We start from the raw sequence: 14015 nt of genomic DNA, 5'->3' as shown, positions 1-14015 counted from the left end.
ACATACCAGCCAAATCATCATAATATAGCTCAGGGGTCGGCAACCTGCGGCTCACGAGCCGCATGCGGCTCATTTGATGTCACTATGCGGCTTTTTAGTTCCATAATAATTATAGTATTTTTGTTTTCAAAACTCAAAAAAAGTATTTTATACTGCAAAAAAAACAAAAAAACTGTAAACAAAATATAAAATAATGAGAATAGGTGGAGTAGAGTGTATATGGACAGCTGACAGCCGCTGGGCATTTAGGCCAAGCCCCACAACTGTGCTGAGGACAGCCCCCGGGCAATGGTTCTATGCATCCCTCTACCAAAGTGCACATAAAAATGTTAGTGGCTCTTTAAAATTTGGGAAATTTTGTAGATTGTAACTTTTGGCTCTTCCGTCTCAAAAGGTTACCGACCCCTGGTATAGCTCATAGCCCCATGCACAGAGATCGTAGGACCGCCCAAATCAATCTTCTCATCAGAGCTCTCCCGTACCAGATAAATGAACACGTTAACACACCGACACACATTCATTCAATTCAAAATCTCATATTTTATTTAGAAATATTTATTGCATTTTTTGATTATGAAGCAATGTGACTTAAATGTCTGTATTGTACTAGATCTAAGTGAGAATCGATATCAATGGATTATCGTACGATGTGCTGCAATGCTCAACAATGTATGCATTACCATAATCTGTGTAGCAAAAAAAATCCTAAAAATGTCAGTCTCAGTGATCGCTTGTATTTGATAGGATGAGCTCTCATTTGTTCGTTTATAAAACATCCTGACATTGAAACAAATTCGACATGGTCTATTTCAATAAGTTCACGACCAGGCTCATCTAACATACACACTACATGTAACATGTTACTGAAACAATACAGTCTTCCAGACTTTTTTCCACGGGGCAATCGAATTTTTCGGGGGGGGGGGGGGGGGGGGGTAACTGGACACTGGTAAAAGTATATATTTTCTATATTTCGTGGGGGGGGGGGGTAGACGGTCGTAGCCGCCCCCCCCCCCCCGGAAGAGATGCCTGGATACACTGAGAAAGTTGACAACAGAAGTCGCCTAATAGCTTGAGAAAGACCCCTACACCAAAAGTTCTGAAAGACCCCTACACCAAAAGTTAAGAAAGACCCTTACACCAAAATTTCTGAAAGACCCCTACCCCAAAAGTTCTGAAAGACCCCTACACCAAAAGTTTGAGAAAAACCCCTACACCAAAATTTCTTAAAGACCCCTACACCAAAAGTTTGAGAAAGACACATGCACCAAAAGTTTAAGAAATACCCCTACACCAACATTTTTGAAAGACCCCTACACCAAAAGTTTGAGACAGACCCCTACACCAAAAGGAAAGACACCTGCCCCAACAGTTTGAGCCGCCGTGAACCAGCAGATCGCTAAATTTGAACCTGATTAACATGCACCTGTACACAGTGGCCCGAGGTTTATGTTAAGTGCCGGGGTTCAAGAACGCCACATCATCCTCAGATTGGCCAGTTCAATTTTTATGGAAATCAAGCCTAAGTTTAAACATTCACGTGACTGTGTTCTTCAAATCTTCGTTTAGCCTCCAATATGTTAATCGTATGCATAGCTTCACAGTTGGGCAGATTTTAGTGGGGTGTAGTTAGTCTAAGTGAGCTACATATTTAACCCACCGTGATGTGGTAAGTAATGCATTACATTTACGTCAGAACACATGTTAATTAAAGTAGCAAACTTAGATAATGTAGTCGGTAATACATTTGAAGTATGTTGTTTTTTTGTTGCTGTATGTGTTATGTAATACATTGGATTGATGTTGCAGATCCGATTATGTGACATACAGATAAATCATGTAGTATGTAATACATTAGGATATAATTGTAGTTGGTTACTGTATGTGTTAAGTAATACATTGTATTAATATTGCATATCCGATAATGCAAGTAGTTTAAGTAGTATGTAATACATTTAGAATAATATTGTAGTTAGTTAGTGTGTATGTTAGGTGATACATAGCATGGTTGTTATATATCCGATTAATTAAAGTGGTATATCGTTAGTTCAAGTGGTTTTATAATTAATATTGGAGTTTATATTCAAATAGTATGTAATAAATTACTGAAGATGTGGTTAATTAAAGTGTCAGTGTATGTGGTTATGTTCATATAGTATGTAATAAATTACTGAAGATGTGGTTAATAAAAGTGTCAGTGCATGTGGTTATATTCATATAGTATGTAATAAATTACTGAAGATGTGGTTAATAAAAGTGTCAGTGCATGTGGTTATATTCATATAGTATGTAATAAATTACTGAAGATGTGGTTAATAAAAGTGTCAGTGCATGTGGTTATATTCATATAGTATGTAATAAATTACTGAAGATGTGGTTAATTAAAGTGTCAGTGCATGTGGTTATATTCATATAGTATGTAATAAATTACTGAAGATGTGGTTAATTAAAGTGACAGTTTGTGGTAAGTAATACATAACCTATTGTAGCATCACCAATTAATATCTGAGTATCTTAGACCAACGGCTATTTCCAATTGTTGGGAATATAACAAAAAGGAATTGAGACCGAGGTATTTCCTTTCGTCATTTCAACAAACGGGTATTCCCTATTGTTATGTGACGCGTGACTTTGTTCTATTTTTAGGTTTGTCAAGGCTGTAAGCACATGATGTAATAAAATCAACGTTATCTTGCTGTCTATGTACCCTTACATGGGAGGTAACTAGCCCAGGTTACTTCCCTTCGTCAGCACAGACTCGATTTTAGACTGCTGGTATAAACTTTCATGTGCTCCATTACCCAATAACATTTGCTTGCAGCGATTTTGTACACACGTTTGGAGATTATACTTTTGAGATCATTTCTAAGCAAGTGACGAACAATAGTATTTTAAAAATTAATTTCTGGATTTTTAAAAACTCAATTTCGTTTTATTTTAATTTTAGCAATGGCGTCATTGCTAGACGAACTTACGTGATAAATAAATTACAACATAACCATCAAAACAATCGACGTTTGTTACCAGCCTCACAATCTACATATTACATATAAACAGAAGTCTTCATCATAAGCGACATTTGGCAACTGCCTGAAGTCTAACACAACCACACCTGTAGCTATTGGCCAGCCTGAAGTCTACCGTAAACACCTGTAGTGACCAGCTTGACCTGTAGCTGCCCCAGCAATGAGCCACATCACCGACGGCCTACACCGGCACGCCATCTCACCTGTCGGGGTCAAGGCCATCTCACCTGTCGGGGTCAAGAGCTGCCTCTTCCCTCAGGTCACCGAGCCCAAACTCTTCAGACACTTCAGCACCGGAAGTGACGTGTACAAACATGGCGCCTACGATTACGTCTTCAAGATCATCATGCTGGGGGACCAGGGGGTGGGGAAGACGTCGTTCATGAAGGCGCTGAGGGTGCACCCCGACGTGACCAAGGTGGACTGCAGGTGCAGGGCCAGCCCCACGGCGGACCACCTAGAGGTCGAGGTCGTCACGAGCTCTGGTCACACGGCGCTGGTCCGTCTGTGTGACACGGGGGGTGAGTACAGCCTCGCTGTGGTGATTACATACTTGATTACATGTTCAATACGCATGCGTTGATTACATATTTGATTACAGTCTAGTTGATTACATACTTGATTACATGTTCAATACGCATGCGTTGATTACATATTTGATTACAGACAAGTTGATTACATACTTGATTACATGTTCAATACGCATGCGTTGATTAATACTTGATTACATGTTCTATACACGCGCGTTGATTACATACTTGATTACATGTTCTATACACGCGCGTTAATTACATATTTGATTACAGACTAGTTGATTACATACTTGATTACATGTTCGATACACATGCATTGATTACATATTTAATTACATATTCGATACCCAAACGCTAATTATACATTTGATACAGACAAGTTGATTACATATTCGATACACACGTTGATTACAAATTTGATACAAGGAAGTTAATTACATATTTGATTACATATTTTATACACACACGTTGATTACATATTTGATACACACGTTGATTACATATTTGATCCACCCACGTTGATTACATATTTGATATACACACGTTAATTATATATTTGATTACATATTCGATACACACAACAGTCTATTGCATAATAAGTAAGCAAACTTTGATTATGTAAGCCATACACCGGTCTGATGACTTCGATACACATACGCTGATTACATATAATTCGCTATATTTGATTACATGTTCGATACAAAAAGTTGATTACATATTCGATACATTATGTTGATTACTTCTACATGCCCCAAAACGGGGATGACAACAGGCGCCATTGTTTAACCTTTGAACTTATGATAATACTTGTAGTGAACATTCTGTTTATAAATCTTCACCTTTATCGGACGTCATCAAAATCTGATCCAATGAATCTAATGTAAAACCTACACCTATCCATATCCATATCCAAACCTTTGTTAACTATTCCTTAATCTATCATGAGTTTATCCCTATTCCCAACCCAAAACACATCCCTAGCTCTATCCTATAACCTAATCCAATGCCAATCCGAATGATAACAGTATCCCTATCCCAAACCAATCTCCAACATATCTCTAAATTATCCTTAACCGATTCCTAGCCCTATCCCTAAATCAATCAGTAAAACTTATCTCTATCCCAAACCTTATCCCTAATCCTAACATCCTAAACTTATCATTTGCCTAAAACTCTAACCTTATCCCTAACCCTAACATCCTAAACTTATCATTTTCCTAAAACTCTAACCTTATCCCTAATCCTAACATCCTAAACTTATCATTTGCCTAAAACTCTAACCTTATCCCTAACCCTAACATCCTAAACTTATCATTTGCCTAAAACTCTAACCTTATCCCTAATCCTAACATCCTAAACTTATCATTTGCCTAAAACTCTAACCTTATCCCTAACCCTAACATCCTAAACTTATCATTTTCCTAAAACTCTAACCTTATCCCTAATCCTAACATCCTAAACTTATCATTTGCCTAAAACTCTAACCTTATCCCTAATCCTAACATCCTAAACTTATCATTTGCCTAAAACTCTAACCTTATCCCTAACCCTAACATCCTAAACTTATCATTTGCCTAAAACTCTAACCTTATCCCTAACCCTAACATCCTTTACTTATCATTTGCCTAAAACTCTAACCTTATCCCTAACCCTAACATCCTTTACTTATCATTTGCCTAAAACTCTAACCTTATCCCTAACCCTAACATCCTAAACTTATCATTTGCCTAAAACTCTAACCTTATCCCTAACCCTAATATCCTAAACTTATCATTTGCCTAAAACTCTAACCTTATCCCTAACCCTAATATCCTAAACTTATCATTTTCCTAAAACTCTAACCTTATCCCTAACCCTAATATCCTAAACTTATCATTTTCCTAAAACTCTAACCTTATCCCTAACCCTAATATCCTAAACTTATCATTTTCCTAAAACTCTAACCTTATCCCTAACCCTAATTTCCTAAACTTATCATTTTCCTAAAACTCTAACCTTATCCCTAACCCTAATATCCTAAACTTATCATTTTCCTAAAACTCTAACCTTATCCCTAACCCTAATATCCTAAACTTATCATTTTCCTAAAACTCTAACCTTATCCCTAACCCTAATATCCTAAACTTATCATTTTCCTAAAACTCTAACCTTATCCCTAACCCTAATATCCTAAACTTATCATTTTCCTAAAACTCTAACCTTATCCCTAACCCTAATATCCTAAACTTATCATTTTCCTAAAACCCTAACCTTATCCCTAACCCTAATATCCTAAACTTATCATTTTCCTAAAACTCTAACCTTATCCCTAACCCTAATATCCTAAACTTATCATTTTCCTAAAACTCTAACCTTATCCCTAACCCTAATATCCTAAACTTATCATTTTCCTAAAACTCTAACCTTATCCCTAACCCTAATATCCTAAACTTATCATTTTACTAAAACTCTAACCTTATCCCTAACCCTAATATCCTAAACTTATCATTTTCCTAAAACTCTAACCTTATCCGTAACCCTAATATCCTAAACTTATCATTTTCCTAAAACTCTAACCTTATCCCTAACCCTAATATCCTAAACTTATCATTTTCCTAAAACTCTAACCTTATCCCTAACCCTAATATCCTAAACTTATCATTTTCCTAAAACTCTAACCTTATCCCTAACCCTAATATCCTAAACTTATCATTTTCCTAAAACTCTAACCTTATCCCTAACCCTAATATCCTAAACTTATCATTTGCCGAAAACTCTAACCTTATCCCTAACCCTAACATCCTAAACTTATCATTTTCCTAAAACTCTAACCTTATCCCTAACCCTAATATCCTAAACTTATCATTTTCCTAAAACTCTAACCTTATCCCTAACCCTAACATCCTAAACTTATCATTTTCCTAAAACTCTAACCTTATCCCTAACCCTAATATCCTAAACTTATCATTTGCCTAAAACTCTAACCTTATCCCTAACCCTAATATCCTAAACTTATCATTTGCCTAAAACTCTAACCTTATCCCTAACCCTAATATCCTAAACTTATCATTTTCCTAAAACTCTAACCTTATCCCTAACCCTAATATCCTAAACTTATCATTTGCCTAAAACTCTAACCTTATCCCTAACCCTAATATCCTAAACTTATCATTTTCCTAAAACTCTAACCTTATCCCTAACCCTAATATCCTAAACTTATCATTTGCCTAAAACTCTAACCTTATCCCTAACCCTAATATCCTAAACTTATCATTTTCCTAAAACTCTAACCTTATCCCTAACCCTAATATCCTAAACTTATCATTTTCCTAAAACTCTAACCTTATCCCTAACCCTAACATCCTAAACTTATCATTTTCCTAAAACTCTAACCTTATCCCTAACCCTAATATCCTAAACTTATCATTTGCCTAAAACTCTAACCTTATCCCTAACCCTAACACCCTAAACTTATCATTTTCCTAAAACTCTAACCTTATCCCTAACCCTAATATCCTAAACTTATCATTTTCCTAAAACTCTAACCTTATCCCTAACCCTAATATCCTAAACTTATCATTTTCCTAAAACTCTAACCTTATCCCTAACCCTAATATCCTAAACTTATCATTTTCCTAAAACTCTAACCTTATCCCTAACCCTAATATCCTAAACTTATCATTTTCCTAAAACTCTAACCTTATCCGTAACCCTAATATCCTAAACTTATCATTTTCCTAAAACTCTAACCTTATCCCTAACCCTAATATCCTAAACTTATCATTTGCCTAAAACTCTAACCTTATCCCTAACCCTAATATCCTAAACTTATCATTTGCCTAAAACTCTAACCTTATCCCTAACCCTAATATCCTAAACTTATCATTTTCCTAAAACTCTAACCTTATCCCTAACCCTAATATCCTAAACTTATCATTTTCCTAAAACTCTAACCTTATCCCTAACCCTAATATCCTAAACTTATCATTTTCCTAAAACTCTAACCTTATCCCTAACCCTAATATCCTAAACTTATCATTTTCCTAAAACTCTAACCTTATCCGTAACCCTAATATCCTAAACTTATCATTTTCCTAAAACTCTAACCTTATCCCTAACCCTAATATCCTAAACTTATCATTTGCCTAAAACTCTAACCTTATCCCTAACCCTAATATCCTAAACTTATCATTTGCCTAAAACTCTAACCTTATCCCTAACCCTAATATCCTAAACTTATCATTTTCCTAAAACTCTAACCTTATCCCTAACCCTAATATCCTAAACTTATCATTTGCCTAAAACTCTAACCTTATCCCTAACCCTAATATCCTAAACTTATCATTTTCCTAAAACTCTAACCTTATCCCTAACCCTAATATCCTAAACTTATCATTTTCCTAAAACTCTAACCTTATCCCTAACCCCACCAGTAAGTCTAACCAATCTCTTATATTTTCCAAATTGGGAATGACGTCAATGCGTAATCGAACGCTGGTAACGCACAAGGTTAATTGATTAGTGTGTGTGTGTGGGGGGGGGGGGAGGGAGGGTTAATGTCCTGCACATGATACAATCATTATTTAAATAGAAATATTTATTTCAGTTGTTACTTCATGGTTTTATCTGCAAGTTCATATAAGGTTATTTCTCCATATCAATTTTGTTTAATTTTGTAGTCAGTTCGGAATTTTTTTTATAAAGGGTAGCTTATTTCTGAGTTTTGCATAAATCAATCAAGTATTGATACATTAGCTAAACATATAAATCAATCAATACATTGGCTGACCATATAAATCAATCAAGTATTGATACATTGGCTGACCATACAAATCAATCAAGTATGGATAAATTGGCTGACCATCTAACTGATCTTTGATCTAGGTCAGGAAAGATACCGAAGTCTGACGTCATCCTACTACCGGGGCGCGCATGGCGTGCTACTTATATTTGACCTCAACAACCTCAAGTCACTCGAGAACACGGAAATATGGTGAGTAGATTTAATAGGGGTCAGTTGATAGGGTGAGTAGTTTTAATAGGGGTCAGTTGATAGAGTGAGTAGATTTAATAGGGGTCAGTTGATATGGTAAGTAGATTTAATAGGGGTCAGTTGATATGGTAAGTAGATTTAATAGGGGTCAGTTGATATGGTAAGTAGATTTAATAGGGGTCAGTTGATATGGTGAGTAGATTTAATGGGGGTCAGTTGATATGGTAAGTAGATTTAATGGGGGTCAGTTGATATGGTAAGTAGATTTAATGGGGGTCAGTTGATATGGTAAGTAGATTTAATGGGGGTCAGTTGATATGGTAAGTAGATTTAATGGGGGTCAGTTGATATGGTAAGTAGATTTAATGGGGGTCAGTTGATATGGTAAGTAGATTTAATGGGGGTCAGTTGATAGGGTGAGTAGATTTAATAGGGGTCAGTTGATAGGGTGAGTAGATTTAATAGGGGTCAGTTGATAGGGTGAGTAGATTTAATAGGGGTCAGTTGATATGGTAAGTAGATTTAATGGGGGTCAGTTGATATGGTAAGTAGATTTAATGGGGGTCAGTTGATATGGTAAGTAGATTTAATGGGGGTCAGTTGATATGGTAAGTAGATTTAATGGGGGTCAGTTGATAGGGTGAGTAGATTTAATAGGGGTCAGTTGATAGGGTGAGTAAATTTAATAGGGGTCAGTTGATTGGGTGAGTAGATTTAATGGGCGTCAGTTGATTGGGTGAGTAGATTTAATGGGCGTCAGTTGATTGGGTGAGTAGATTTAATGGGCGTCAGTTGATAGGAAGATCTATAAATGCAACAACTAAAGGTGGGCAGTACCGTATACTACTATGTACTCGACTCTAGAGTTTCATTTTGAAGCATGTCCAACGGACAAGACTAAAAAATATTTAATCTATTTTATATATACTTTAATATATACTTTAACCTGTCCCCCCCCCCCCCCCAACACTGCAACGAATTGCGCTCTCTATTAAGCTTCAAATGTCATACCCCAATACATTAAAACCCAATTTCACTTTTATTATTAATAGCATTCATCGGTAGTGTAAAATAAGAAAAAAAAAGATACACACATTAGAGGTGAATATTAGAAGCGTCACCGTCTCTGGGTAAACACGCTGATCATCACGAGCTTTGCTGAGTCATGAGTAAACTAGCTCATTTTATTTGCTCATGACCTCTTTCACTATATATATATATATATATATATATATATATATATATATATATATATATATATATATAGTGCAGCTTATACTATAGTGGCATTGAGTCATTTACCCCTGTGGAAGCTGGGGATGTACGTCGCCACATCGCCACCATAAAGCTGTTTGATTAGGGCGTTTAATCAGTTTGTTGACTGATGGTGTTTGCCCCATTTACGTTGTGTGTGGGTTTCTGGCGTGTACAGTTTGTGCTGTGCTGAATTCCATTAGATCTCATAAATATTAATAAAAGGCATATATATATATATATATATATATATATATATATATATATATATATATATATATATATATATATATATATATACCTATATTAAGTATTGTGTAATGGATTTCCTAAATTTTATAGCGGCACTATCGCGTCACTAATGGGTCTATGGGAGGAGGGGGGGGGGGGTTTAAAACCCTTATAACACCCCAGCCTACGACACCATTCTAGCTAAATATAGATAGCACCAGCAGCTGGTGGTTAAAGCTAGCCTCTAGCTGACCATGACTGGTAATACTGTGGTGGGGGCAGTGGCGGAACTAGAAAAAAAGGGCCACCCCGCAAAAACAATTTTTAGCCCCCCCCCCCCCCCATATATATATATATATAATATATATATATATATATATATATATATATATATATATATATATATATATATATATACACAAAATACGAACAGAGCATAGGATACTCATTTCTAGCCTGTTCGGGTTTTGAAAAAAAGTCTTGTTTTTTTTTTCAATTAAAACAAATTACTACATCATGTCATGTGTGTAAGTCAGGGGTCGGCAACCTGCGGCTCGCGAGCCGCATGCGGCTCTTTTGGTGTCCAGTTGCGGCTCTTCTGCTCCATGCACAAATATTAATAATTATTTTATTTTATTTTCAAAACTCATACAAATATTAGTCTGCAACATTCGGTAATAAACGATATAACATTAGATATAAACAATAAACATTCACTATTATATTAGAATATTTAGTTACTCCCTATCTCAATGTACTTCCTATTACATTGTCCATTTCGAATTGAAACATTCAACTTCATAGTGGATATCACAAAGAAAGTAAACCAGCTAAGTGTAAAACTGAAAGGAAAACCCAGCCTATATCTTGCTTAAAGATGTGGTTTGTTTCGAAAAAAAAAAACTTTTTTTTTGTTGAATGCACGTTGAGCGGTAAATTACTTAATTACGAAAAATCTGGAAAAATATCGTTATGAAACCAATGCTACTATTCAATCACTTCAGCATTAATATAAACAAAATGAAGGATGTTTTCACTGAGAGATTTGAGCTATTCAAAACAAATGCAAGTACTTTGACTTACATGGTAGATCCTCTCAACACAAATTCAAATGAGATTATCTCATATATTCAAAGCTATTTATTTTAAATTATATATATAGTATGCTATTTGTTTAGGATTATATATATATATATATATATATATATATAAATCCTAAACAAATATACTATTGACATAAAAAAGTTAGTGGCTCTTTTAAAACCGGGTAATGTTGTAAATTGTAACTTTTGGCTATTTCGGCTAAAAAGGTTGCCGACCCCTGGTGTAAGTGCATTAGCGTGTTTTGAGAAAAACAGTTTTATTTTATCTGCTATGGGTTCTCTTAACGTCTGTCTGGCTAAAAGAATATAAAACATTAAATCTTTGTAGAAGTAATGGTGTCTCGTGTTATGATTATTTTTATCTTTTTTTGTATTTATATTATTAATTTTAAATACATTTCCTTTTTATACTAGGTCATTCTTTAGTAAGTACTTTATGAAAAAAATATTTAGTAAGAGAAGTTGCTTTTAAATTTGTTTAGTACAAATCTATTAAAAGGAGCTTAAGAGCACCCCAATTTGACTATTTAAAAAAGGGAAGTAAGTCATGGAAGTAGTTTGAACGTTTGCTTATCTTTGTTAAGTTTAATTGTAGAAAAGAAAGGACTTGGCTTTCACAGTGGTTTAAAAACAAAGGGAAAAAGAATATACAAGAGCGTGGGGATGTTGTCTATAGAATAAAGATAATCTAACCGCAGCTATGGTAATCGTTTTACAAAACAAACATTAAGTAAAAAATTGCAAGAAAGTTAGATTTTTTAACTATAATAAAAATTATCAGTGTCGGCCATGGGCCCCTAAATGGCCCGGGCCCTCCCTCCCGCATTGCGGGGTCTGGCGGCACTGTAGTTCCGCCCCTGGGTGGGGGTGGGGGTATGTGTGTATCTTTGAACGCGCCTCTAAAATCATTAGTTTCCCCTTGACACAAAAAAACGGAATCGATTCCTTATCTGACTCTAGTCACGAGAACACTTCGTGTGACCTTCAGGAACATATGACAGTGACTCACAAAAACTTTACAACTGTAAAGCCTGACAGTATTAGGTGGCGTTTTAGTCCTAAAATGTGTTTTTAGACAGATATTATAGCGACTTTAATCTACAATTGGATAAAAAAAAATAGTTGAGTTCATTTAAAGGTTGTTTGGGGAAGAAACAATTTAGGGATTGATGCATAATTATGATTTCTGTCAATTATTTCAAGGGTTTTCCATACTCGAAGTAGCGCTTTTAGGGCAATTTTTCCTCCCACCCCCCAGAGGCGTAGCGAGGGGGCGGGGGGGGGGGGGGTGCGGAACGCAACGGGTGACACCATTTAGGGGGGGGGGGTTGACACCAAGGCAAAAAATAGCAAAACATAAAGAGAAAAACTTGAGGGGGGTGCAAATCGACGAAAATTTGAAAGTTTGTCCCCGGGAACGGTCGCAACGCCTCTAGGGGGTGACAGCAGTAAGTGCCGCACCGGGTGACACCCGACCTCGCTTCACCACTGCTCCCCCTCCCACCACACAAAATGTCAGAGCCCCTTATAATGACGTCACCTCTCAGAACTCACCCCCGTCACTCTCGGTGACACTCGACCTAGCGACGCCACTGCCAGGTATCTCTAACAATCTAAAGCCATCACATCAAATAAATAATGTAAATTAAACTTCGGAGTAGGAATGTGGTGAACAATATCAAAGTGTGGTCAACAATTTTAACTCCTGGTTAGATTTGAACCACGTTTTTATTAATTTTTCTTTGACAGGCTTTCCGATCTGGACACCTTTTCATCCCCGTCTTCCTGCACCCGCGTTCTTCTCGGCTCCAACTGCGCATCACCCCAGCGCACCGTGACGTCACAATACGCCCGGAAATACGCCGAGAGCCGAGACCTTCCATATATGGAGTTCGACACGACCCAGTTCTACAACGTCGTTGAAAGTCTGAAGCTGGTCGCTGACAAGATCACCAAAGAGGTCGGTACCTCCTCCCACAACACCTCCACCCTCATCAGACCGTGCAGTCGTCTAGAGGAGAAAGACAACGACGGGAAACTTTTCACGTGTATTTGTTAACATTGTGTACAAATTTTGTTCCAATATTGTCTTCAAGTACTTTAATCTTACACACAAAATGGATTTTTTTTCATTTGACGGAAATATTGTCAACTCCCGTCTATTTATCTTTGACGTAATGTTAACTTTCATCATTTTTATCTTTGACGTAATGTTAACTTTCATAGTTTTATCTTTGACGTAATGTTAACTTTCATCATTTTTATCTTTGACGTAATGTTAACTTTCATAATTTTTATCTTTGACGTAATGTTAACTTACATTATTTTTATCTTAGAGAAAGAGTATCTGTGTGTTTACAAGCCATTTTGTCAAATTAACAAATGCTGATTTTATCTGGTAAATGTATGGTGGGTGGGTCTAAACGACACTCCCTCAAACAGAAAGTGGGTGGGTCTAATAGAAAGTGGGCGTGTCACGGACCCAACCAGTGGGTGGGTCACAGGGAGGCAGAAAGTGGGCGGATGCAATACGAATTATTTATTTGTCTGAAAGCTCCTGAACCTAATTAGCCTAAAAACTAATTAACCTAATTAGTCTAAAAACTAATTTCACGTCCAATGCTAAAAACACTGTATATATGTATGAACGCTCAATGTTTTCCATAACAAAAATATACTACGTGCACACAATTTTTTTTAAAAATACATCTTTCACTGAATAATAAATTAATTGTCCAAACTGGCGATTATTGTCTTTGAAGAGTTGTCAGTATGTAGGCCTATATGATGTTGCTAATTACCTTAACTAAATCCTTGAACAGTTTCTTATTTTAATTGGCGACTATTAAAATTATTTAGTTTGAAAACGATTTTTGTTGTCAAGATTCATTCACAA

At 36.1% G+C, this 14015-nt stretch overlaps 1 protein-coding gene across 3 annotated transcripts; it reads left to right on the top strand.

The window, feature by feature from the left end:
- The first annotated feature begins 1455 nt into the window (after positions 1–1455).
- LOC131952871 (uncharacterized) lies at positions 1456–13813 on the top strand. 3 transcript variants are annotated; one of them, XM_059315778.1, is made up of 4 exons: positions 1456–1669; positions 2647–3547; positions 8423–8531; positions 12869–13813. In XM_059315778.1, the coding sequence occupies exons 2-4, from the start codon at positions 3187–3189 to the stop codon at positions 13176–13178; spliced, it is 780 nt and encodes a 259-aa protein (XP_059171761.1). In that variant the 5' UTR covers positions 1456–1669; positions 2647–3186; the 3' UTR covers positions 13179–13813. The 3 variants fall into 3 exon arrangements, with proteins under 3 accessions (XP_059171761.1, XP_059171762.1, XP_059171763.1); XM_059315779.1 differs by lacking the exon at positions 1456–1669 and adding an exon at positions 1731–1842; XM_059315780.1 differs by lacking the exon at positions 1456–1669 and adding an exon at positions 2414–2464.
- Positions 13814–14015: the final 202 nt, after the last annotated feature.

The sequence above is a fragment of the Physella acuta genome, unplaced genomic scaffold (assembly GCF_028476545.2).
Source record: "Physella acuta isolate Inbredline_101_S28 unplaced genomic scaffold, ASM2847654v3 ptg000891l, whole genome shotgun sequence".
Taxonomy (NCBI): domain Eukaryota; kingdom Metazoa; phylum Mollusca; class Gastropoda; family Physidae; genus Physella; species Physella acuta.
The sequence above is the reverse complement of the archived record's forward strand: the minus strand, read 5'-3'. Positions and strand labels throughout refer to the sequence as shown.

Coding starts and splice junctions, on each gene's coding strand:
- LOC131952871 (XM_059315778.1), top strand. CDS start 3,187: ATGAGCCACATCACCGACGGCCTACACCGGCACGCCATCTCACCTGTC. Junction 3,548..8,422: donor CCGTCTGTGTGACACGGGGG/GTGAGTACAGCC, acceptor TCTTTGATCTAG/GTCAGGAAAGATACCGAAGT. Junction 8,532..12,868: donor CTCGAGAACACGGAAATATG/GTGAGTAGATTT, acceptor TTTCTTTGACAG/GCTTTCCGATCTGGACACCT.